This window comes from Macaca thibetana, chromosome 9, assembly GCF_024542745.1.
Source record: "Macaca thibetana thibetana isolate TM-01 chromosome 9, ASM2454274v1, whole genome shotgun sequence".
Classification (NCBI taxonomy): domain Eukaryota; kingdom Metazoa; phylum Chordata; class Mammalia; order Primates; family Cercopithecidae; genus Macaca; species Macaca thibetana.
This window is the reverse complement of record NC_065586.1, coordinates 89,547,752-89,575,480: the sequence shown is the minus strand read 5'-3', so window position 1 is coordinate 89,575,480 and position 27,729 is coordinate 89,547,752. Positions and strand designations below refer to the sequence as shown.

At 42.0% G+C, this 27,729-nt stretch overlaps 2 protein-coding genes across 5 annotated transcripts in view; one reads left to right on the top strand and one right to left on the bottom strand.

The window, feature by feature from the left end:
* SLC35G1 (solute carrier family 35 member G1) overlaps positions 1–27,729 on the bottom strand; it is a 400,995-nt gene that overhangs the window by 169,389 nt on the left and 203,877 nt on the right. The window lies entirely within an intron of this gene.
* The window catches only part of LOC126962045 (protein FRA10AC1), a 36,254-nt gene continuing 35,339 nt past the window's right edge, over positions 26,815–27,729 (top strand). For 2 of the 4 annotated variants that reach the window (XR_007728568.1, XM_050802825.1), the window contains exon 1: positions 26,854–26,923. Coding sequence is in view for 2 of the 4 variants with exons in the window: in XM_050802825.1 (XP_050658782.1) it covers positions 26,888–26,923 (36 nt within the window). In the remaining 2 variants the exon portion in view is untranslated. Of the gene's footprint in view, positions 26,924–27,370; positions 27,574–27,729 lie in introns of those variants that run through there. The other 2 variants (XM_050802823.1, XM_050802824.1) reach the window with 2 other exon arrangements.

Genomic DNA, 27,729 nt, shown 5'->3' with positions numbered 1-27,729 from the left:
TATTTATTTTTATTTTTTTAACTTTGCTGTGGCCCAAGAAACTCTCTCATGTTGATATTTGAGCTCTGGGATATTTCTGGTTATGATCTCAGAGCTGTATATTTGTTTTTGGTTTTCTGTTGGGAAGAGTGAAGCAAGCTTGTTTCTACATTACCATTTTGGAATCAAAAGTTGAAATACCCTTTAATCTTGTATTGCAAATACAGCTTTTATGTGGATGCAGGACTGCTATAAGAAAGGCATACCCATAGACTCTAATATGATTAGTGAAAAAACAAAGTCCTTATATAACAAAGCATAAGGAAGGTGAAGCATCTAAAACTGGAGCATTTAATGTCAACAAAGGATGGTTTGACAATTTTAGAAAGAGCTTTGGCTTTAAAAAGGTCAATGTAAGAGAATAAGCAGCTCCTACCAACCAAGAGACAGCAGATAAATTCTTGGACACTATTAGGAAAATCACTGAGGGCTAAGTGCAGTGACTCACACCTGTAATTCCAGCACTTTGGGAGGCCAAGACAGGCAGATCACTTGAGGCCAGGAATTCGAGACCAGCCTGCCCAACATGGTGAAACCCCACCTGTACCAAAAATACACACACACACACACACACACACACAAATTAGCCAGGAATGGTGGTGTGTACCTGTAATCCCAGCTACTCGGGAAGCTGAGGCAGAAGAATCACTTGAACCCAGGAGGTGGAGGTTGCAGTGAACCAAGATCATGCCATGGCACCCCGGCCTGGGTGACACAGAAAGAGGGAAATTGAAAGTTTTCAACATGATCTTGGAGAAATTTAAGAGCTAACAAACACCACACCAAAGACAGCAGAAGACAATTTGATGGAGATGAGTGATTTCAAACTAATGCCGGATGAAGAAGATGTACAGAAAGCAGTTCCAGAAAACAAATTGACATTAGACAATCTAGCAGAGTGATTCTCATCATTCATGACTGCTTTGGACTTTTTTTCTATCAAGGACCCTACTAAGATATAGGCACTGAAACTAAACCAAATGGTGAAAAAAAGGATTGGTACCATATAGAAAAATTTTTAGAGAAATGAAAAAGCAAAAATCAAACAGAAATTATAATGTATTGCTGTAAAGTTACACTGAGTGTGCCTGGCTATTCCACCTTCTCTTCCACCTTCTCCATCTTTTCTGCCTCTGCCACCCATGAGACAGCAAGAACAACCCCTCTTCTTCCTCTTCCTCCTAAGCCTACTCAACATGAAGATGATGAGGATGAAGATCTTTATGATGATCTACTTCCATTTAATGAGTAGTAAATATACTTTCTCTTCCTGATGATTTCCTTAATGGCACGTTTTTCTCTAGCTCACTTTATTATAAGAATACAGTACATAGTAAATATATCATACAAAATATGTGTTAATCAACTATGTCATTGGTAAGTCTTCTGGTCAACAGTAGGCTATTAGTAATTGAGTTTTTGGGAAGTCAAAAGTTATGCGCAGATTTTTGACTCTGCAAGGGGTTAGCACCCCAACCCCTGCATTGTTCAAGGCTCAACTGTAAAGTAACATGTGATTGTGAAGGGTTTTTATTAACAATTTTAGGCATTGTTGTCATGTAATGGATATGTTTGAGGGCCATAGGGAGAACCCCTAGAACTTTCCAAATCATGCCGATTAAGTGGCCACCTAGTCACATGGTTATTGATTTTTACCTTAGTGTAAGAGCACTTACTCCCTTGTTACCTTAAATTCCTTTTGCCACCCATCTGGTTCTCCAGTTTCTAATTAAAATGTGGAAGTTTCATGAAAATTCGGCAGGAACAGTTTTAATGAAATGTTCGCTGCAGTGGAGCAGATTGTGCTGCTCGTCCGAGGCAGTTCTCAAACTAATTTAACTCTCAGCTCTGTAGACTTCATACAGAAAGGCAGGGGAAGCAAAAATGGAGCTGTGATGAATGATGCCAGTTGAAATGCCTCATGCTTCTGACTCATTTCAGAACCATTATCATTTCGATAGAAACATTCCCTCTACCCTCCATATTTTTGCGAGGAAACGTTATTAGAAAAGCAAGGTCCAGAGAGAAGCAATGCATTAATATTGTGATTAGGCTTAAAGACAAAGCAGCACCGGCCATCCAGAATTGTCTTGGTCACTGGATCAAAAGGAAGAAATAGCATTGGAAAAGACGGGAAGGGAAAAGTCTACATACCTAAAGCAGGGCAGACACCGTATAGTAATAAATAGCTGTTACTTACTAAATCTTTACTCTGTGCATGACATTGTGATTATAAATAAATGTTCTCTTTTGATTCTCAGAATTGCTGAATTAATCAGGTGAGGCTAACAGCCATAACAAGCATCCCCAAATCTCAGTGGCTTGATATTGTAAAGGCTGATTTTTTTTTTTTTTTTGAGACGGAGTCTCGCTCTGTCGCTCAGCCTGGAGTGCAGTGGCGCGATCTCGGCTCGCTGCAAGCTCCGCCTCCCGGGTTCAAGCCATTCTCCTGCTTCAGCCTCCGGAGGAGCTGGGACTACAGGCGCCTGCCACCGCGCCCGGCTTATTTTTTGTATTTTTTAGTAGAGACGGGGTTTCACTGTGTTAGCCAGGATAGTCTCAATCTCCTTACCTCGTGATCCGCCCGCCTCGGCCTCCCAAAGTGCTGGGATTACAGGCGTGAGCCACCGCGCCCGGCCTTGTAAAGGCTGATTTTTACTCATGGCATAGTATGGGCAGAAGGAGGGGGAGGGACTCAGGCTCCTTCCTGAGTAAACTCACCCTCCCTAGGACCCTGAAGTTCTTCACTGGATCTTCTGCATCTCACTGGCAGATGAGGGTAGAGGGAGCAAGTTCACATGGCAGGGACCCCATGGGAAGGTTCTTAAGGTCTAGGCCTGGATATAGCATGCATCACTCCTGCCAACATTCCATTGGCCAGAATGCAATCACATGGCCTGCCTACCTGCAAGAAAGGTTGGGAAATGTGCACTAGGAGTGCCACCAGGAGGAAAAGGAAAGTTTGAGGAACACATAGTCTCTGACCTAAGTACTTATCATTACCCCGATATTACAGATGAAGCTGAGTTTTAGACAGGTAAAGCAACTTGCCCAATAGCGCATAGCAAGTAAATGGCAGAATCAGGATAGGTCTTTGGCATGGTAAGTTCTTGGAAGAGCCCAAGAACCTGAGTAGAAATTATTGAGCTTTGCAAGTAGAGCAGAAACTGTCACATCTACTGAGCACATTCTCCAAACCTGGGCTTTTTTTTTTTTTTTTTTTTTTTTTTTGGAATTTGTGACATTTTAGTGAAATATGTAGACATTACAGTTTTCAACACTATAATGGAAAGATAATAGTGGGAACAGAGTGAGGACAAGGTAATCTAGAGGTGGTACCTCTTTAAGTACTTGATTCCCCCAAAGGTTCAGGTCTGGTCCCCTGGCTTGCTCCCCAGGTGTTAGATGATAGAACTGAGCTCATCTGCTGCTGCACCCAAACCTGCACCCTTAACCACTGCAGCCTCTCTCAAAGATTTCTTTAAGATTCACTTGTTTAACAGCACCTACTTTGATATGGCTACAGGGACACCACCACATTTTAGACTCGGGTGCAAGGCATTAGATCTTACCCCACCACTTCCCTGTCCCACAGAGCAGTGGTAGTCCCAGTGTGTCACCTGAGGCCTAAGGTGATGAATTTATTTCCCTATGCTGTGTTCAAGCCATGTAGAACTATCAATATCCACATAAACTCACCATGTTCTCTTGACTCCAGGCCTTTGTACTCATTGTCCCCCCAGCCCCAACGAGTCTAGAATCACTGATGTGTACCTAGATGTCGGCAATTTTCTTTAGCTACTCAGGTGGTTCTATTTTATGGCCAGGGTTGAAATCCAATGATCTTGTCTAAACCAATCATGGCCAATCACATTCTCCTTGGCCAGATCAGTGAATGAACATACTCCTTATCAATCAACATAGATAGATTCTGGGGAGTCAATTTTCATGATATGATTACCATCAGTTCTCTGATTGTCATAGACTGTCTTGAATGTATTTTCAAGGGCCCCTTGTATTGGTCATTTCTCATACTGCTGTAAAGAAAAACCTGACACTGGGCAATTTATAAAGAAAAGAGGTTAAATTAGCTCACAGTTCTGAAGGCTGTAGAGGAAGCATGGCAGCATCTGCTTCATGGGAGGCCTCATGGAGCTTTTACTCATGGCAGAAGGCAAAGTGGGAGCAGGCTTCTTACATGGCAGGAACAGGACCAAGAAAGAGAAGGGGGAGGTGCTACATACTTTTAAACAACCAGATCTCATGATAACTCACGCACTCGCTATCACAAGAACAGGACTGAGGAGATGCTGCTAACTCATTCATGAGAACTCCGCCACTATGATCCAATCACCTCCCATCAGGCACCACCTCCAACACTGGGGATTACAATATGACATGAGATTTGGTGGGGACACAGATCCAAACCATATCACTCCTATAACACTTTTAGTTTGTTCCTATCGTATAATTATTCTTTGTTATGCAATAGGCCAGCCTGGGAGCTGCTGTCCTAATGATTTGGAAGACTGTCTACTCCTATATGCCATTGTAGCTCAGTAGGGCACCCTAGGGTCGCTGCCACTCTGCAGGACACAGAAGTGGTGGCAGTGGCTTCCAGTTCTCTGCACCAAGTCTAAAATGTGGTAGAAAGGGGAACTTTCAAAGGCATTTTGGTCAAGTTCTGAGGAAAGAATGACTGTCGCTTTAAATCTTGACCCCTGTGTACACCATTTGGCCCTCAGTATAAAATCCGTAAATAACCCTGCCTTTCTACGTCTCCCAGCTCCCCGCCCTGCATGGATTCTGTGTCCAGACAAGTGAAAGTTTCTTGTGGCTGACCCTGAGTTTCCTGTTACTCTGTCTTTGGTCACACTGTTTGCTTTCCTAGTATGCTCATCTCTTCCCCTTCCAAACCTCCTCAAACATTACCACCTTAAACTAAAGCTAAGGGTTTCTAGGTTCTCCATGGGAGAGTGCAGTCAAGAAAAGGGTTCTAGGAAAATTTTAGGGTGTGGATGCTGCATCTGTTGATCCAGCCACCTAGGCACCATAGATGTACCTTAGGGACAAAGTGGCTCTGTGTGTGTAAACTGGAAGTTCGGCACCCCACAGGTGCTGTAACATCAGAAGCTCAGACCTGATTAGTGCAGGTGTTCCAAGGGTGGGCACAGTCCCAGAGCAAGAAAGAAAAAGAGAGAGAGAGAGGGAGAGACAGAGAGAGACATACACAGAGAGACCATTTCTCACCTAAAAATCTCTAAGAATCTTTTAGGACTGTCAATAGTTATCTGTCTTGATACTGTAGTAATGTTAAAGCAAATAGAGTCTCATTCTAGATAACTGAACTTTATGGTTTTTGCACTGATGTAAAGCAACACAAACAGCAGACAACAGAGCTCTTTGGTGGACTCACCAGACTTTCTGGTTTCTTCTATGAGGCAATATTAACTAATTAACAATGAATAAGTTAATCACTTTGGACTATCTGCTCCTGGTACTTCTATCAGGATACTTCATGGGACAAGTACCCTGCAGGAGTAGGATGGACTCCCCTGATCAATAAGATGGACTTCAGTCATTACGGTTTGAGCACTGTATTAGTCCATTTTCATGCTGCTGATAAAGACATATGCGAGACTGGGTAATTTATAAAGAAAAAGAAGTTTAATGGGCTCATAGTTCCACATAGCTAGGGAGCCCTCACAATCATGGTGGAAGGCAAAAGGCATGTCTTACATGGTGGCAGGCAAGACACAGAATGAGAGCCAATTGAAAGGGGTTTCCCCTTACAAAACCATCAGATTTGTGGGACTTATTCACTACCACAAGAACAGTATGGGGGAAATCGCCCCCATGATTTACTTATCTCCCACAGGGTCCCTCTCACAACACCTGGAAATTTTGGGGAGTTACAATTCAAGATGAGATTTGGGTGGGGACACATCCAAACCATATCAAACACTAAAACAAATGAGACCTTACGTTGCACCAAAGGTAGATGAAGCAGGACATGTCAATCAAATTGATGAAATAAACCACCTTTAATTTTGTGTTTCATTTACTTCCTCATATTTCTGATGTACTGAAATGATTCAGTAAGTGCATATTAAGGGCTTGTCGTGTGCTGGGCACTCTTGAAAGTGCTGGGGTGTGGCAGGGAACTGCCATTCAGGGAACAGAATGGTCCCTAACCTCAAGGAGCTTCTGGTCTGTACCTAGAAGTTCTTGCTCTGTTTGCAGAATCTCTCTTTTGCTGGTATCTGGCTGTGATAGAGGGAATTCAAAAGCAGCTTTAAAATGTTTCCTGCAGAAGAACAGAGCAGTAGTTATCAGCATGAGAAGAGGAGAATTGCTACTTTGACACCTACAAATTGAAGGATGGATGCCTTTGTTTCACATCTGTTTTCTCCATGTGAGAAGCAGCCAGCTCCACCAATTGTGTACTTGTTGAGGGTGACCAATTCATTTTTCTCTCCGGGAAACATGTAATTTAATGTGAAGCATCTATTGATGAACTGCAAGTATGAAGAATTCTCAGGATAATGTACTTGATTTTCCCCTTGAAATGCAATTCACATTTATTAAATATCTTTTCTATATGAGGCATGGAACAAGGTGCTCCACGCACATAATCTCATTTAAGCCTCACAGTTGCCTCTGAGGTAGGTGCATCATTAGCCAGCTTTTATAGACAGGATAAAAGGAAAAAGAGGAAATGGTAGCCCAGGGTTCCAAAAAGTGCAAATTCATTTCCAGTGGATGAATACGCTTATGATCTTTTTTCTCTTAGATGGGTTATGATAAACATCTTTAATATTAATACCTGCCTTACATTTGCATAATTCTTTCAACTTTTCAAAGCACCCCTTTTATATCTCATTTGATGCTCTTGCTAAGCCCTATGTTGATAACAGTCTAGAACTCCTTGATGGTGTCTCTTTGAGAGCCTAAATCTCTGCAGAGGAACTGGCTTTTGTTGCATAGCTAAGGTTCAGGACTAAGCTAATAAAAATCTTGCTTCCAGAAATCTAATCTACATCTTCATTTGCCAGGTCTCCTTGGGATGGCGTAACCTGCTGTTTAGTAAGAATATCAGTGCTCTCATACCAGTGATTACTGTGGTTACATCTGCCTTAACATTCTCTAAAGCCTTAGATTTTAGAAATATTGGTGTCTTTACTACCTTGTCCTTGTCTGGATCTTCCTGTCATGCCTGAGTTAATGATAGCCAAAGGGAAAGGAATGAAATAAAAAGAAGGAAAAAGACAGCTCTGTGAGCTTGTACAATGAGGTGCATTCATTCTCGGAAAAAAAAAAAAACAAAACAAAAAACCGAAACCAGCCTGAATGAAGAGGGAGGGGATGGTGGCAGATGAAGCATAAAGCAGGTGCTTACTTAATTGCTGCAGCTGGTGCCAAGTGTTTGGCATAATTTTTCTCCTTATTTTCAATTATTGGCACTGTTACTCATTTTACTTTTTAGCTGAAGCATCTGAGAACAGTCTAGGAAGCTTCTCTGCTCCTCTCACTTTTACAGGAAAGCAAGCAGGCATTTTTTTTCCCTGAAAATATTGTAAATAAACACAATCCTTGAAATTTTTTCTTGTGCCCCAAAACAGCTCATCGACTACAGAAGGAAGAGAAATTGGCTTATATGCAACTTGACGTTTTCCTTCTGCCAAAATTACTATGGGTTGAATTTTTAATTTATTTCAAAAGACGATTCAACTGTTCAACCTCATCTATGTGATTTTGGTTTCAGAATAGCACGTCTGAGCCCAGAGCTTCCTAAGCTGTTTTCTTTTAAAACAGAGATTGTTCAATTCTCCAATTGACGTGCCATATCCATTTTGCTATTTGACCTTTTTCTTTTAAGTAGTGAAGGTAAAAGTTGTAAAAATATTGGATGAAAGTCATTTCATGCCCTGTTATTCCACCAGTTTTTAAGAAGAGTAAGCACCGTGCCAAAACCTTATACAGAACAATGTACAGAAAACAATACAAGGACCCATGAGGAATGCAAAGACAAATTAGATGTGGTGTTTTTCTTTCAGCAGGTTTAGTCCTGAAAGGAGAATAAAATGAGTACAAGGAATAACCTAACAGTTTTGAGGGAAGTAACAATGATATGCTAAAAAAAAAAAAAAATAGAAAAAGAAAGCACATGTATATCAATTACTTTTGATGGCAGCTCTAACATAAAGAAAATAAAAATGTTTCATCTTCCTCCCTTTTAAAGTGATTCTGCTTAGAGAATGCTATTTAGTCACTGTATTTAAGGTGACATTTGAATTCTGAAGCTTTTATCTCCTATTCACTCTATGAGAGAGAGAGAATGCACATGTGCACAGTTTTGAGCAGAACAAAAATATTTTTATTTTAGAATTTTGTTTCAGATTGCATTTCAGGAAGAGGAAAGGAGAAAAATTGTGCTCCCAGAGGTCATTGGGAGATGCCTTCTCACCTTCAGCCATTTGTGTTTCTGGGTTCCCGAGGGCTTAGCCTGGGTAACCCCAAGGTTCCTTTCAGTCTTCATAGTCTGAGTGTGATGCCGCACATCTTGTCCTGAATCAATCCAGTGGCTTTCCCATAGGCAGCAAAGGAAACTGAAGGCTTGAGGGAGTATCCAAGGTGCCAGGAGGAGTAGGGAAGAAAGAATGGTACTGGGTGAGACACTCTTGGGCCTCTCGGTTTTCTTAACTTCCTATATAAATACTTCATCATTTGTAGAAAGCCTTAAGTTCAGAGTCATTCACAATTTATACTGGGTCTGATTCCTTTTCATTCCCAGTGTAGCACTGGCTTTTAAGAATGTAGAAGCATGGCCTAGCCAAAAAAAATATATATATATATATGATTTACAGGCTAGTTACAGTTTGTGCTGAGCTGTGTCTGCAAATAAGCCTTTAAGGTAAATGAAGTAAGTACTAAGGAACCTCAAAAGGAAATTGGGGAGAGTGTGATGTGAGAGTGAGGAATGTCATTTCTCTCTGCGGTTCTCTCCTGTCTAATTTCACAGCCAGCAGCCTGGTCCAGGCCCTAATTAACCACATTTCCTAGGCTGCTGCTGATGCTCTAACAATCTCCAGTCTTCAGACTGTTCCTGTCCAGTTTACACATCATTGTCCTTCCTCAAACACTCCCTTCACTATGGTGCTTCCCTAGGCAGTGATTTATTATGAATCCTTGTTACCTGGTACAACTCATCTCTTTTGCTTATTTATTTATTATGATTATCTATATTTAAAGTATACAACATGGTGTTTTGATATCCATTGAGCTAGTGAAATGATTACTGCAGTCAAGCAAATTTACACATCCACCACCTTGCATGGTTACCTTTTTGTGTGTGTTTGTGGCAGAAGCTTCTAAAATCTACATTAACAAATTTTTAGCATACAAAACAATATTATTAAACTCTAGTCCTCATGCAGTCCATTAGATCTCTAGACTTATTCCTCCTACCTAACCACACGTTTGTACCCTTTGACCTACATCTCTCCATTTTCTCCCAATCTCTGCCCCTGGTAACCACCATTCTACTCTCTATTTCTATGTATTGGACTTTTTAAATATCCTACATACAAGTGAGATCATGCCATATTTTTCTTTCTGTGTCTGGCTTATTCCACCTAGCATAGTGTCTGTAGGTTTACACATGTCACAAATGGAGATATCTCCTTCTTTTTTAAGGTTGAATAATACTTCATTGTATACACAAGAATTGCACTACACTTTCTTTATCCATTCATCCATTGATGGACACTTAGATTGTTTCCATATCTTGGCTATTTTGTGAATAATGCTGCAGTGAACATGGGAGTGCAGATTTAGCACTATGAGGTGCTAATTTCATTTCCTTTGGGTATATACCCAAAAGAGGAATTGGTGGATCATATGGTAGTTCTATTTTTAAGTTTTTGAGGAATCTCCATACTGCTTTCCATAATGGTTATACAAATTTACATTCCCATCAGCAGTGTGTGAAGGTTCCCTTTTCTCTACACTTTTGCTAACACTTGTTATCTCTTGTCTTTTTTATAATAACCATTTTAATATGTGTGAGGTAGTAACTTACTATGGTTTTGATTTGCTCATCTCAAATCTTTAGCCCAGGGTTCATGGTCCTTCATCCAGGAAGCATGGTATTAAAAAATAGGAGACTGAGCTTTAGTTTTGGCCTTTGCAGCTTTAAAGCTGTATGATTTGGGGCAAGTTGTTGAACTTGAACTTCCCTTGCTTTCATTTTCCTTTTCTGTAAAATGACTTGGGATTGAGGTCTCCAGCTCTAAGTGATCTCCTGGAACTGCTGGTCAAACACGGCCATTTTGGTATCACGTTTCCCAGGAGTGCCCAGATTCAAATAGGCTAGTCTGTGGTCCTATTAGCACCTACCAGAAACTTGGAAGACCTTGGGTCCCAAGTTTTGGTTTTAAAAATGTGGTCCCCATAGCTTTCCAAGGCTACCTTCTGTTCTCCAAGGCTCCAGACAAGTCAATGGCTTCAAGAGCTCTGAACAAACCTAGGTGCTTCCATCCTATCTGTTCTGGCTGAGTCATTGCCCAGAAACCCCTGGTCCCTTATATTTACCCCCTGGCTATCAACTCCCATGGAGGTAACTTCAAAAGCCATATTGTTGGCTCCAGTGGCCTTTGCCAATGTATTGATTTATTTTAAAGCTTCAATTGTTCCCCCAAGAGTATTTTTTAAAATTTTATTTATTTATTTATTTTTATTTTTTGAGACAGGGTCTCACTCTGTCACCCAGGCTGGAGTTCATGGCTCACTGCAGCCTCAACCCCCTGGGCTCAGGTGATCTTGCCACCTCAGCATCCTGAGTTGCTGGGACTATAGGTGCTCACCACCATACCTAGCTAATTTTTGTATTTTTTCTAGAGATGAGATTTCACCATGTTGCCCAGACTGGTCTCAAACTCCTGGGCTTGGCTGAGTATGGTGGCTCACTCCTGTAATCCCAGCACTTTGAGTTGCTGAGGCAGGTGGATCACCTGAGGTCGGGAGTTCAAGGCCAGCCTGTCCAACATGGTGAAAGCCCATCTCCACTAAAAATACAAAAAAAAAAAAAAAAAAAAAAAAATTAGCTGGGTGTGGTGGTGGACGCCTGTAATCCCAGTTACTTGGGAGGCTGAGGCAGCACAATTGCTTGAACCTGGGCGATGGAGGTTGCAGTGAGCCGAGACCGTGCCATTGCTCTCCAGCCTGGGCAACAAGAATGAAACTCCGTCTCAAAAACAAACAAACAAACAAAACAACTCCTGGGCTCGAGTGATCTGCCTGCTTCGGCCTCCCAAAGTGCTAGGATTACAGGTATGAGCCACTGTGCCTGGCTCCAAGAGTACTTTTTTTTAAACAACATAATTTTCATCATATACGTGCACTCTATTATAGGCTATTTTTTTCATTCCACATTATATCACGGATACTTTCTCTCATTATCCCATGTCTGGGCACTCTTGGGAAATGTGATATCAAGATGGCCATGTTTGACCAGCGGTTCTGGGAGATTACTTGGAGTTGAATTCCTGGTATTGTATTAACTTTTCACCTAATGTTGGACATTAAAGTGTTCAGTCTTTCATTATTATAAATATCCCAATACATATAGCCTTTTGAATTATTTTTCTAGTTGAGACTCAGATGTGTTGTTATCGTGAGATATAACTTTCTTACTTTTTATGTCATGCTGTAGTTTGGCGATCCTCCTCATGTCCCTAGCTGATTCTTAGGCACTCCTCTACAGCCGGTGTCCCCGGCCTCAGGCTCCCCTGCTACCCTCACATTCAGCAGATGGCCTTGCCTAGGGCACTACATAACTTTGTCTCAAAGATCCTGCCTCTACAACTATTCCCTAATTTAGTAGTTCTCAAAGTTTAGGGGCATCAGGAACACCTGAAGGGCTTGTTAAAACACCGACTGCTGGGCCCTCCTCCGGAGTTTCTGACACGGTCCCACGCAGGGACCAAACTTGGTGAACAACTGCTCTAATTCTTTCATCTGATCTCAGGGGAAACGGTTTAGATTATCTGACTCCACCCCATGACCTGTCCTCTGAACCTCTTTCCCATCTTCACTGGGACCAAGCTACCACTCCTAACCTGTTTCCTTTCAGTGGCTTCAATACCTGCACCTTGGAACCCTCCCTTATTCCATCCTTCAAGGGCTCTCTTACTACTGCTATCTCAATTAACCTTTCACTTTCCAACATTACCCAACTCTAACCACTAACCCAAAAATCTTTCCTCCTGCTCCTGGTTTTTCTGAACTTGAACTTGTGGTCTTTGCCTGCTGCTTCAGCGTCTTATCCACGTATTTCCTTTTTCATTTCCAGAAATTTCCCAAGGATGCTCTATTGAAATTATCTGGAAAGTTAAAAATGACTCCCTTCTTTCCAAAATCGATGGCCTTTCCTTATTATGTAATAATAGCAGCCAATATTAATTGACTTCCAATTGTGTTCCAGGCATTGTGCTAAACATTATATAGACAGAAACAGAAGTATCTCATGTGAAGATTATTATGTCAATCTTATGAGGTAGATATTATTTTAGAGATGGAAAAAACTAGGTTCAGAGAAGTGAAATAATTTGCCCAACAGACCAAGTGAAGGAGCCAGGATTGGACTCAGCTCTGCTTCCACGTCCCATGTGTTTAAACACTTCCAGAATAAGCACAGACTCCCTGAGCACCTATTAAACTGCCAATTCCAAGCTCCAGTGCCAGAGGCGCTGACCCAGGTGCGCCCAGCGCCTGGGAATCGGAGTTATTAATAGTCCCCCTAATGATTCTGATATGTGTGATCCCAGAACCACACACATTTTGAGCAATGGTCCCTCTGTAGTCACATAAAATAATTGGCCACTTCCTCTCCTTAAAGACATCGCTTGGTTGCTATGATACAGTATTTTTTTTTTTTTTTTGTCCCTTGGGCTCTCTGATTCTGTTTTTCTCCATCTCATTCTCTCTCTCCTGCCCATATCACTGCCCCCCAGAGTGTGTGCTCTGCCTGCTCCTCCCTCTGCTGTCTGTCCCCTGAAGCCCATCCTCTTGCTGTGCTCCAACTCAGGCAGATGGTCCCCAACCTAGTGCCAACCTCCTGGCAAACGCCATGGAGCAGCATGAAATAATTTGGGAACGGCGAAGAGCTACAGTCCAGGCCCTGGACAAAACTGTGAGACAGGTGACATTGATCCTCGTGCCCCATCACCCCACTGTGCCCTTGGTCTTTCCTCTTGCTCATAAGATCTCTGTGCCTTGCAGTTTTCTAATCAAATCAGTTCAGCCAAAGAGCTGATCATTTTACGCTCTCATTCTAATGTGTTAACTCTCCAAGTCATTTGCATTTTGAAAGCCTTTTATCTCTCTTTGGGGGTTCAACTGTTGTTCATGTATTGAAGACTTTTTAGGCTTCACTTAGCAGATAGTGGGAATTTAGAGGGAAACTGGGACTGAAGAGGAAGGAGGAAGGTGAGCAGGTTTGGAAGCGGACCCTTTCTTCCCCTTGAAATGTTTTGAAGTTTAGAGCCAAAAGCAGAGAATAACACTGCTGGGAGGGCAGAACTTGGCCTCTCTTGCCTCTTGCATATTCCAACGCCCCGAGCAGGAGCAAGCCATAACTGAGTTGCTGCAGACCTGTCCCTGGAGGTGCAGAAGGTGAGGACAGACTGGAGAGCTGGCGGCTCTGCTGGCTTCCTGCCGCCCTACACTCAGAGTGGCTGACCTCTTCCTCTTTCAAGTCTCAGCTTAAATGTTCTCTCTTCCAAGCAGTCAGTCATGATCACGCTTACGGGGGCCCTTCTTGGTGATTCTCTGCGTTTGGTAGTTATCCTTCATTTCATTGATCATTGTAATTATTTTATTTACTAGTTCTTCCTGTCTCCATTTGTAGAGTAAGGCTCAAGAGGGCAAAGACCATGTCTGCGTGTTCCCTCTGTGCTCATAGCACAGTGCTAGTTCATAGTATATACTGACTATTTGTAGTAGGAATGGATGAGTAGTTACACCTCCACCACCAGGCACTCAAGAAATAGTTCTTGAGCTTAACTCAACCCTCCCCCAGTAGCTATCCTGGTGCTGAAAGACTTGAGGCAATCAGAGAGCATCGTGCTCACCCCACTGCTGGGATGAGGTGGGGAGTGCAGGGAGGTGGCATAAGAAAAGTTAGGGAAGACTTTGAAGTAGGCAAAAAGATTACTGGGTGTCCTGTCTGGAACTCTGTTGAGTTTACATTTTTATGTCTTTGAGCTATTTTACAACTTTGTAAATTGTAGAAAACTGACAGTAATACAAATGATTATTTATTTAGTTAGTTATTTTTATTATACTTTAAGTTCTAGGGTACATGTGCACAACGTGTAGTTTTGTTACATATGTATACATGTGCCACGTTGGTGTGCTGCACCCATTAATTCGTCTTGCCCATAGAGATGCAAATGAATTTTTTCTAGTGGAGGTGCAATTGGATGGACTGTGATGAGGAGAGACTGGCAGAGGAAGGTGTTACCAAACCAAACTTGGGTCTACTCGGCCCCGTGCAGCAAAGCAAAACACTGACACTGAGATTTGCAGCAAGAAAAAGAAAGATATTTATTGCAGCGTACCAAGCAAGGAGAATTGGACAGCTAATGGTTAAGACCTGAACTCCCAGATGACTTACAAGCAAGGGTTTTTACAGGCAAGGGAACATTTCAGGAAAGTAGAAGTCGTAGGCAAAATCATAAATACCTGGAGGTTATACATTCATTTGGACCAAAAAGCATGATATCTTCAAGCAAGAGCTTACAGGTCATAGGTGGGTTCAGAGATTCCTTGATTTGCAATTGGTAAAGAAGCAAGGCTTTAGCTAAAAAACTTGGGGCCAGCAGAAAGGAATGTTAAGTTTTGGCCTGTAGGTGTGATGCTCTTCAGGCCCCTGAGGAAGAAAATTAGAACAAAGAATGGCAGTCAGAGTGTAGTTGTCAGCTTCCCCTTATCCAACACCTACAGGAGGGAAGTCAGCATTTTCTATCTGATGGGGCTCCAGGTTTCTGAAGAAACAATTCAAGGTTCTATCTTTAGTTTCTATAGGGAATGAAACATTTTGTGACTCTGGCTTACTTGGATGGCCTTTTTTTTTTTTTTTTTTTTTTTTTTTTTTTTTGAGACAGGGTCTCATTTGTCACCAGGCTAGAGTGCAGTGGCACCATCTCACCTCACTGCAGCCTCCACCTCCCGGGTTCCAGTGATTCTCCTGCCTCAGCCTCCCAAGTAGCTGGGACTACAGGCCCCTGCCACCATGCCCAACTAATTTTTGTATTTTTAGTAGAGATGTGGTTTCACCATGTTGGCCAGGATAGTCTTGATCTCTTGACCTTGTGATCCACCTGCCTCGGCCTCCCAAATGCTGGGATTACAGATATAAGCCTCCACACCTGGCCTAGATGACTATTATTTAAGTTTTTATTACCTTCTTGCTTTGTGGATGATTCATTTACTTCTCTAATTGCTGGTTGAAAGGTGCCTGGAATCTGCCTTGAATGGATTCAAAATTTTTCCTTTATCTCTGGGGTTTGGGGCCTAGTCTTGCAGCCTAGTTCACATTTCAGCTCAGTTACTAGCTGTGTGACTGTGGAAAAGGTAGAGATGACTGAGTTGGGGCATCAGTTCCAACTGATGACAGGCGCCTAAGAGAAGTCCCTGCTCTGTCTCAGAAGTGGGGTTAGTTTGGAGCAGAAACTCCAAAAACTCAGTTTTGGTCACATTAAGTTGGAGATAGCCATGAGGAGATGTTAAGCGAGGAGGTGACTATGGGAGTCTGGAGCTCAGTAAAGACGTCTAGGCTGGAGGTATTAATATAAACTGGGACACGTCGGCATGCAGATGGCCCTTTGAGCCATGGAAATGGCTGACAGCATAAGATGGAGAAGAACACCCAATCTCAGCCCCACAGAACAGCAGGGGCCTGAGAAGGCAGTCTCTGAAGAAGAGAACTGAGTGTGGGGTCATGGAGGCTGAGAGGGACTAGTGGCCTCACTCTTGCCCTCTAACCACTCCCTGTCCAGTAACCTGGGGTCATTTCAGCTGCTACTTAATTTTTGTCATGTGAGAGGGCAGCACCCAATACATAAGGGTTCTGGTCATACACAGAATGTTTTTAACAGCAACAGCACAACAGCATGCTTCTTCTTATTATTATTATTATTATCATTATTATTATTATTATTATTTGAGAGGGAGTCTCCCTCTGTCACCCAGGCTGGAGTGCAATAGTGCTATCTCGACTCACTGTAACCTTCACCTCCCAGGTTCAAGTGATTCTCCTGCCTCAGCCTCCTGAGTAGCTGGGATTACAGGCATGCGCCACCATGCCCGGCTACTTTTTGTATTTTTAGTAGAGAGGGGGTTTCACTATGTTGGTCAAGCTGGTCTCAAACTCCTGACCTAATGATCTGCCCACCTCTGCCTCCCAAAGTGCTGGGATTGCAGGTGTAAGCCACTGTGCCTGGCCGACAGCATGCTTATTGTCAGAAATTTTGCTAAATAGGATAGGATGCATAAGAACACTGCCAAGTAAAAAGCAAATATGCATTTAGTGAGGACAACTTTTTATTTAAAAAGATTACCACAGGAGAGAAAGGGACTATTGCAGTAGGGGAAGTGTACTATTGCAATGGGGAAAATAATTAGACTGTAAGAAAGGGACTCTCTCTTGAACAGAGAAAAGTAACCAAGGCTAAAAACAACAGGGTGTGAGGAAAGGGAATGAAAGGGTGGACCAATGGGATAGTAGGCCATACAATGTCTTACTCTGAGGCCAGCCTGTTCTCAGGATTGGCTGTGTACTGGCTCAGGCTGGGAGGTGAAAGGGTGGGCCAAAGTGCAGGGACTTAGAGGAAAGAGAGAAATTGAACCGAAGTTTGGTTAACAAGCATTTTCTTCAATTGCTCAGTGGGGACAAGCAGTTTAGCTCATCATTTATTAGATAAGGAATGGGAATTTGTTGGTTCGGTATCTAATTTTGCTGTAGGTTAAACACAGGGCATCTGTGCATCTTATCTAAGTCATATGAGAAAGAGTTGTTCTGATGGAGAGCAGATGAGTCCCAAAATTGGGGCTTAGCAGGGGAGGGTTCATGGCTTCATGCAGGAAAGAACTCAAGGGCAAGCTGGTGGTGTTAGACAGCAACTTTTATTGACGCAGCGGGCAGTGTACAGCAGCAGCAGAGGTACCAATGGCAGTGTGCCCAGAGTAGCAGCTCAAAGGCAAGTCTGCAGTCATATTTATACCCACTTTTAGTTACATGCAAATTAAGGGGAAGATTATGCAGACATTTTTAGAAAAAGGGTGGTAGTTTCCAGGTCACTGAGTTGTAACTGAAAGGGGCTGTAACTTCAGGGTGTTGCCACGGCAATGGTAAACTGACATGGCACACAGGTGGACGTGTCTTATGGAGAGGTGCTTCCACTTTGTCCCTGTTTTAGCTAGTCCTCAATATGGCCCAGTGTCCAAGCACCACCTCCAGAGTTGAGTGCCACCTCCTACCTCAATTCTTTGCAGTAAGCTGTTTCCTAGAACATGCAAAACAAAGTCGGTGTTGGGGTATGGGAGGGGTTTACTTTACCCTTCACTGCCTTCCAGGAGCAAAGGGCTTCAGTGAAATTCAATATTGTCAACGTGCTCTGGGATGTGAATTCCATCCCTCCAGTGTGGGTGACACCTTCATCTTCTCAACCAGCATTGATATTCCTGCGCAGGAACTTAAGAACTGCCCCTTGCTGTGGTCCGGGTCTCAAGGCTCTTCTCTTGGGAGTTTAAGACTTTTGTCTCTTCCCTTGAAGGCGTCCACATGCCTCTGTGCCTGGCTTACCTGCAGCCTGTCTAACCCCCAGGAGAGGCATCCGAAACAGCGGATAACCTCTGCTTCCAAACCACCAGCAGTAAAGGCACAGTCCTGAGGCAAACGAATCATCACTTTGGAAATTTGCAACCTATGGACTGAATTTAGCTCACAGAAGTATTTTTTCCACAGGGTGTTTTGCTGTGATTTTTAAACTTGAATTAGATACCTATATAAAAAATCAGGATATTGAATCTAAAAATCCGAATTTTTAACTTCTCCTGAAAAGTAAATTGCTCCAGCAGTTCTGGCCTGTGTTTCTATTGTATGCTCCTACACTGTTTAACAAAAGTTCTGACAATAAAATTTGTTATTTAAAAAGTTCTATTTATGAATACAAGTGTTACTTTGAGTGCTGTTACTTTTATACAGCCTAAGTGAGGAGGAGTACAAATTGCATCTTCTAATCACCACTGTTCCCTGAATCTATTCAGTCATTTATATTTTCTGTGGGCGTTTAAGTATTTCTATTTCCTACCACCAGTTGTCACTTTCAGTACTAGGACAACTAGTCATAGAGATTTTACTTTCAGATAATTTGTTAATCAAGGCATCATTTAGAAAAATTGCTTACTGTTTATTTTGAATTGTCTGACTACATAATAATGATGACATGTATCCTTAAACACATGACCTACTTCACTGGACATTTTACTTGATCATCCCAGCACACTCTCTGCATGGTCAACTTGGTGTTCATAAATTGTGAAATCATGTGATATGGTCAACTCCTACTTGGAGCTTGCTTATACCTTATATAGGGAGAGGGGCTGTGGGGCATCACTGGTGAGTGTAGGAGGCCTGAAAGGAAGTCCTATATCTCCCTCTCCTTTGGACACAAAGGCAGCACAATTTGGAGCCCAGAGTTAAACTGTGTTTTCAGCATTGTGAACACAAGTGTAAAGTCCTCTGTCTCTGAAGCCTTTCCTTGCTCTCTCTTAGGATTAGGGGCTCCTCCCTTGTGCCCCTGTAGCTTTCTGGGCCTATTCCTATTACTGCCCACCCCATTGTATTGTAATTACTTGTTTCTGTGTCTGTGTCCTACCTAGAGGTGAGTCTTGAAGATGAGAATGATGTCTTTCCCATGATTTCAGCCCCAGGCCCGTTGAGGCCTTGAGGAATGATCCAGAGACACAGCACTCTTCAACCTTGATCATTACAGTAGGTCTCCTCACTTTGCATTTTCCTAAGGGAGGCATGAAACCTTCATACCTGCAGATATTATATGACAGAAAATAAGAGCATCAGTTTCTCAGTGATGTTTAGCGTTCCTGGTTTCTGCCTCTCGTCTCATCTGACCCAGTGAGTGTCTCCCTATCTCTTAATCACAAGCCTCCCTATCCACAACTGTCTCAGAGAGGGGTTTACCAGACATCCTGTCTCTGTTCTCATCTCCTGGGAGCAGGCCAAAAATGGCAATCAATTCATTTGGCTAATTGGTATACTGCTGTCTCTCCACTTTTGCTTCCCAATGTCCATTCCAGGCACAGGATTTGTGCAGTGCAACCTCTCTGGCAGCCTGCTCCAGGCATTTCCATAAGCAAGGGCTTGACCTTTGGCCAGCTTGCACATCAAGGACAGAGCTTTACTATGCAGGTGTGGCGCTACCTCTTTCCAGATCTGAGCTTATAATTGTACAGAAAGTGCGGGCTGACCTTGCCAAGTGTTCAAGGCCCGGGCACTTTCAGTCCTTTGGATGCTGACTAGAGTCTTTCTCAGCATTTACAGAGCTCCCACGGGCCTCTGTCTCAATGCCTACAGGAAATTTGTCTTTGAGGATGTAAGCACTTATGTGGCATAATGTCCAAGGCCCCAGAAAATTCCACCTATCCACTTCCTTTCATGCCTGAAGTTGCTTAAATCACCAAAACTTCCATTTACCAAAGTTTTAAAAGCCTCTAGGAGCAAGTAAGTTTTTTAATGTAAACTTTTTATTGACTATCACACTCATACATAGAAGTGCACAAATTATGGTTGTGAATGAACCACTCATGTAACCAACACCAGGACCAGAAACAGAACTTTGCCATGTCCTCAGAAGCCACCCTTCTTCCTTGTATTCCTTTGTAGTCCCTTCCCCTCCCCTCATCAGGGAAACCACTATCCTAACTTGGAAAAAGATAGATTACTTGTGTTTGTTTGTTTGAATTGACATATACAATTATAAGTATTTACCCTGTACAACATATTGCTTCGAAGTACATATACAATGTGGAATGACTAAATCTAGCTAGCTAATATATACATTACCTCACATAGTTGTCATTTTGTTTATTTGGTTTTGTCTTTTATAAAAATGGGATCTTGTTGTATGTACTCTTTTGCATATGTAATGCTGCTTTTGCTCAGCTCAATACTCATGAAATTCATCCATGCTGTTGCACGTAGTTGTAGTTTGTTGATTTTCATCACTGCATAGTATTCCACTGTGCAAATAAACCACCATTTACTTAACTATTCTAATGCTGATGGACATTTGGGTTGTTTCTGGATTTTTATATGCAAATAGAGCTCTTACGAACATTCTTGTTCTGGTCTTTCAGTGAATACATATACACTTCTCTGTTGGAAATACATTGAGGAGTGGAACTGTTGAAACCCAGGATAGGCACGATCAGCATTAGTAGGTACAAGGTACTATCAAACATCTTTTCCAAGGTAACTGTACCAATTTACACTCCCATCACCAGCATATAAGAATCACAGTCATGCCACATCTTCTCCAACACCAGATCTGTATTTTCCATTGAGCCATTCTGATGGGTGTGTAGTGGTAGTGGTGTGCATACTTGATATTTATCTGATAACTAGTAAAGATGAGCATTTTGTTTTATGTGCCTTGGTCATTTGGCTATCTTTTGTGTGTATATTTTCTGGTCAAGTCTTTTGAGAATTTTTCTATTAGGTTTCTGTCTTTTATGTAATAATTTTTTTTTTCTTTGAGACCGAGTCTCACTCTGTCACCCAGGCTGGAATGCAGTGGTGCAATCTTGGTTCACTGCAACCTCCGCCTCCTATGTCAAGTGTTTCTCGGGCCTCCGCCTCCTGGGTAGCTGGGATTACAGGTGTGTGCCACCATGCCCGGGTACTTTTTGTATTTTTAGTAGAGACAGGGTTTCACCATGTTGGCCAGGGTGGTCTCAAACTCCTGACCTCAAATGACCCACTCACCTTGGCCTCCCAAAGTGCTGGAATTACAGGCATGAGCAACCACGCCTCTTGGGCTGTCTTTTATGTAATGATTTTTAAAGATTTTTATATATTCTGATAATTTGTTGGATATACATATTGTAGATATTTTCTCCCACCCTGTGTCTTAACTTTTCATTTTCTTAATACAGTATTTTAAGTGAACAGAAGTTCTTTATTTTGTTTTCCTTATGATTAACTCCCTGTGTGTCCTATTTAAGAACATTTTTCTTGCCCTAAAGAAGTTATCATATCATGAAGATATTTTCCTATATTTTCTTTGACATTGACTTTTGTATACAGTGTGAGGTAGAAATCCATTTTTTTACTGTATTATTCAGTTGACTTGGGTCTATTTATTGAAAAAACTATACTTAACCCTATACCATTAATCATAGGACTAAATTATGTATATAGGTCTGTTTCTGGGCTGTATTTGAGAAACAGTTAATTGTTAAACTTTTTCTAATTATTTTCTCAAGTAGCATTTACTTACTATGGCATCACATTATGCTAAGCATTTCACCTGTATCGTTTCATTTTAAATTTCATCAACCCGCTATGAGATAGGAACTGTTATTATCCCCGTTTATAGATGTGAACATCAAACGAGTTACCCAAGTTCTCCTAGCTAGTACATAGCAGAATGCAAGTCTAGTTGACTTTAAAGTATGGTTCTTTACTGTTTCCCAGAGCAGCCTTTGAGGGGGAAAGGAACAATAACATTTTGGGGGTTGGTGGGGGAGAAGTGATGGATAGGAGTGAGGACCTATAAAAAGATGAACAGGTGAAGAATGAAGAAGTAGAGTATGCTAAAAACGAAGTCTGCAAGCATCACACTTTTGCTTGGAAGAGGTACTTTAATCGTTTGTGTGTTTTGTTGTAGTGTCAAATCCCCATTTGAAGCCAACTTATCATTTCCCCAAGACAATGTAATTTTTTAGTCACCTCCTCCATTTTCATCAGAGGCACTTATGTTATTTCAGTGTCTTCAGTTTTGGAGGCACCTTTCACTTCTGTATCCTTTGTGCCCTATACCCAGTGACTCATATCTTTTATCACTTATTTCTTCAACTCACTCTTAAATGAAATTTTCCTTTTCCATTCCCACCACTTCCTGCACTCTATCTATATTGCCTCCTCTTTAAAACAATAGTGAACATTTAAGTGAACATTTACTGAACATTTAAGTCTTACCACGTGCCAGGCACTAGCCTAAACACTTTAAATGCAACATCTAATTGATTCTCACAAGAATACTGTGAAGTAGTTACTGTCATTATTCCCATTTTACAGAAGACGATGAAAACTTGAAGAACATTAAGTGATGCTCAATGTCACATAGCTGGTAAATGGCAGAGCCAGGATTTATATATAAATTTGATTTCAGATATCTACCAGTCCAAACCACCACTGTATTCTTTATAATACTTCCCTAGCTCTAAACTAATCTCTGCACCCTAGCATTTAAGAATGCCCCAAATCTGGCTCTAATCTCTCTTTCTGATCTTTCTTTCACTAATCCTTTTCAAAAATTCTTCTCCAGCTCAAGTGATCTACTCAAATTCCCCTAAGGAACCTGTGGATATTTCCACCTCTAATCTTTTACCGAAACTCCCTTGCCTTGACTGCCCCCTCCTTTCATCTCCTCTCTTCTTAAGATCTACATTTAAGTCATAGCTTAAGTCCCACTTCCTCTACAAAGCCTTTCCTGCCTCTTACTAATCCCTCTGTCTCAATTTATCTGGTACCTTTCCTCCATAAAAATAATTTCTAATTGTTTTAAGTATCACAAACCACCATGGGCCTTATTGAAAGGCAATATGTATGGTGGTCAATAGTGTGAGCTTTGGGCTAAGCGCTGTGGCTCACACCTGTAATCCCAGCACTTTGGAAGGCCGAGGTGGGAGAATAGCTTGAGCTCAGAAGTGTGAGATCAGCCTGCGAAACATAGTGAGACCCTGTCTCTACAGAATGTTTTCAAATAGCCAGGTGTGCTGGCAACAGCCTATGGTCCAGCTACTCAGCAGGCTGAGGTGGGAGGATTGCTTGAGCCTTGGAGTTGAGGCTGCAGTGAGCCATGACTATGCCACTGCACTGTAGCCTGGGCAACAGAGAGATAACACACTCTCCCTACCTATTTCTCTCTATATATACATATGTGTGTGTGTGTATATATATGTATATATTTAGTATTAGTTCTCACATTGCTATAAAGAACTACCTGGGACTAGGTAATTTGTTTAAAAAAAAAAAAAGAGGTTTAATTCACTCACACTTCTACAGGCTGCACAAGAAGCATGGCTGGGGAGGCTTCAGGAAATTTACAATTGTGGTGGAAGATGAAGAAGAAGCAGACATGTCTTACGTGGCAGCAGTAGGAGAAAGAGAGCAAAGAGGGAGGTGCTACACACTTTTAAACAACCAGATTTCTTAAGAATTCTATCACAAGATAGCACTAGGGAGATGGTGCTAAACCATTAGAAACCACCCCCATGATCCAATCACCTCCCATCAGGCCCCACCTCCAACACTGGGAATTACAATTCAACATAAGATTTGGGTAGGGACACAGAGCCAAACCATATCATATATATATGGTGTGAGCTTTGAAGTCAGTTATATTTGTGCCCCCATTTGCCTACTCATGACTCTGGAAGTGTTATATAATTTTTTAAAAATCTGTTTTCTCATTTTACAATGGAGATGATAATAGTACCTACTTCATTTGTTCAATAAATATTCTGAGCACCTATCATGTGTCTGGCACTGTGCTGAGCACTGGGGATTCCACACTGAAAAAAAGAGGTATGCTTCCTGCCATTGTGGAGCTTGCATCTCAGTGAGGGAAACAGGGCTAAATTATTACTGTGTATGTAGCTAAGTGCAATGGAAAGTAATGTGCATATTATCAGTAATCCTATCTAGTCTGTGGGAGAGGTGCTCATAAAAGGCCTTTCCTTCACCTAAGTTGAGTTTTGAAGGATAAAGAGGAGTTAGGGAGGCAAAGAGAAAGGGTTGAAGACCATGCCGGGTAGAGGAAATGGTAAATTTGAAGAGGCATGCATGTTGAAGAAACAAAGAAAGCCCAGCGTAGCTGAGGTCTCATCAAATGTTATGGAGGTTAAGTGAAAGAGCAGATGGTTCTGGATATTAATTGGTACATAACAAACAACTTCAAAGCTTAGTGGCTTGAAAAAATAATACTCTGATGATTAATTTGCAATCTGGGTGAGACTCAGTGAAGTTACCTCATCTCTGCTCCACTCCATGTCAGCTAAAGAAGTAGAGTGACAAACCCAGGCAGAAGCTCTATCACCTTTTGCAACTTAGCCTCAGAAGTCTCTTAGCATTACTTCTGCTGTAGTCACTGACATGCCCAGATTCAAAGTTGTGGCCATAGGTATTAGCTTACCATAGAGAAGTGTTAGCATCATATTATAAAAAGAACATGTTTAATGGGATATATTGGTATATTTGGTATATAATGGTATATATTGGTATATTTTTGGAAAATGCAGTCTTCTCAAAGACATACAGTATTAGTAGAATGCACATTCAGCTGGTCGCAGTGGCTCATGCCTGTAATCCCAGCACTTTAGGAGGCCGCGGCGGGATCACTTGAGGTCAGGAGTTCGAGACCAGCCTGGCCAACATGGTGAAACCCTGTCTCTACTAAAAATACATGGTGGCTCACACCTGTAGTCCCAGCTACTGGGAAGGTTGAAGCAGGAGAATGGCCTGAACCCAGGAGGTGGAGGTTGAGCTGAGATGGTACCACTATACTTCAGCCTGGGTGACGAAGTGAGACTCTGTCTCAAAGAAAAAAAAAAAAAGAAAAGAAAAGAATGCACATTTGCTGGGCGTGGTGGCTCATGCCTGTAATTCCAGCACTTTGGGAAACCAAGGTGGGTGGATCACCTGAGGTCAGGAATTCAAGACCAGCCTGCCAACATGGTGAAACCCCCGTCTCTACTAAAAAAAAACACAAAAAAAAACAAAAATTAGCTGGGTGTGGTGTGCGCCTGTAGTCCCAGCTACTCGGGAGGCTGAGACAGGAGAATTGCTCGAACCCAGGAGGCAGGGGTTGGAGTGAGCCAAGATCATGCCACTACACTCCAACCTGGGCGACAGAGTGAGACTTGGTCTTGAATTTTAAAAAATGCACATTCATAGTTTATATCAGAATTGTTACTTGGTATTATCACCACCATCATCACCCAACTTCCCTCATCCTCACCACATACTTAATATAGTATTTTGTTGCTTTGAGTTACACAGCATTAGTGCACATTTAAATTTTTCATATCCATTGAAATAACATTTTATAAATTAGGAACAACAGGTTCATGCACTTACTAGACACTTGGCATATGATAGAATATATTGTTGTAGTTACTCCATATATTGTCTTTCTTACTAGTCAACCTTCAAGGTAAGGAGTTGCTGTTACATGCCTGTAACTCTGATGTCTGGGACAGTGTCCTGCCCAGAGTAGGCACTTAATAAATGTTTGTGTTTTTTATTGTTGCTGAGCTATAACTGTAAACTTGAGATTTCCTAAGCAGGTAGGTTTTCTATCCTGTATTATTTTTAGTTCAGATCATGCAATCTATGCCTAATATATATTTTCTATTTACTCTTTTTCAGTAACTGCTGTCTCAAAGTAAAAAATGGAAATCTTTGACTGAATGGACTGGTAGCAACAGATCTGAAATTCTTAGAAATGTTGGAACCAGAAGCTACTTCCCACACAATCCATGAAGTGGGGGAGAGAGAGAAAGAGAAAGAGAGAGAGAGAGAAACTGGGTCTTGCAGAGAGACAGAGACAAATACTACCCAGTTCTTGACCCTCACAGGTTTTTGGCTTTAGGTTCTGTGCCTCTCTTCCTCATGCGTGAAATGAGGCTAATAATACAGCAGCACAGGGTTGTTGGAAGAGTAAAATGAAGCAACAAACAAGAAGATGTTAGGGATGGTAGAAAAATGCTAATAAATGTCAAATATGGATAGAAAGGAAATTGGATATGAGGTACAGGTCTGTTTAATTTTATTAATAATAAAATAATTATATATTTACCAGAAAAGAAACTGCTTGACAAAATAATTCAATATACTATAACGTTAAATTCTAAGGCTTCCTGTTGCTTTAACTTTTTTTAGTAAATGTTTTTGTTGAAGTATAATCTGATTGCATTTTGGAATAATTTAATTTACAATAATTTAATTTATCTTATAGCCTTTTAAGATCATATTCACTGCAATGGGTAAAGCAGAATGTATCCATAATTTATTGTCGGGGTTAGAGACTTGAACTGATAAGGATATCGTTATCTACTGTTTAGGGCAAAAGATGTAAAATGAGTGTGCATTAAGTGCCAAGGTTGTCTCTAAAAAGGGCCCACTGTAAAAGCCAGAAGCGTGCCAGTTCAATTCAACAAATATTTAATTAGCACTTGTGATTTCCAAGGCACCGTTTTGGGTACTGAGGAGGAAGCAAAAATGAATAGCTGCTAATGCCAGCGAAAGACAAGACATGAACCAAGCAACTAGACTGGAAAGAGTGGGGCGTCATGATGTAGAAAAGGCAAAGCACAGGAAGAACCTAGTGGCGCTTAAAATAATCCAACTTTTCCTGCCTTCCTTCTTCTTTTTAAGATTCTATTTTGGATCCCTTTTCGCACGTGCCAGATCGCTTGTCGGCAGAGAATCCTCAACCCTGAGAAATCTCTCCTCCCTATTCTTTCTTTCCTCACAAATTCGATGAGCTCTTCTGCCATCAGCACTACTTTTGGAATGGTATCTATTGTGTGGGTGGTGAAACGATGGAAAGATATTTTTGTTCTAATTATGAGAACTGTTTTACTGGGGGAAGGAGGGAGAGGCTGATCTGAAGCGCTGATGAGATGCTCTGCGAGGATCCTCCGAGGAGGCGTTACTAAGGTTACTAGAGAGAGGACTGCAGGTGATAGGCAGGGTAAAACAAAATATATTTTCAAATGAGAGGCGTGGGCTGAGTAGCAAGCAGTGCCAGCAGTACTAGATGCCGGATTCCCTAGAGGGGAAAGGAAGGCGGTCCAGGGAAAAACTGGGAGCCGCGACTTGGCGAAAGCTGAGAGCTTCTTCGTCCCTTCCGGGCCGTTTCTCCCGCTGCCCTTGTTTCCCGGAGCTGTTCTGGCTGTAGCACAAGATCGGCGCACTCGGGCGACGGTGCCATTTAGATGTAACACATGGTCGTGTAGGACCGGAAGTGGTGCCCAGTCGGGACCCGTAGGGAGAGGCGGGTAGCGGGGGACGGCGGCGGCGGTTGTGGGGAGGCTGCGCGGCCGGGCGCTTGGGACCTGTCCTGCAGCGGCTCTCTCAGGCTGTGGGTCGTCGCTGCAGCTGCCGGGAAAGAAGGAAACGACGACTCCGGGGGCGAACTTGGCACACAGGGAGGAAGGAAAAGGGTGTGTGACGAGGGCTGTGGGTATATTTGGCATCAAGGAGAAGGACCTCAAAACTTGCTTTTCATATAGTACTAGTTGATTGTCGGGTTTTGTTTGGTTTTATTTTGGATGACAGATTCTGGAGACACCTGGCATCTCCGTTCTTGAGTTTCTGCC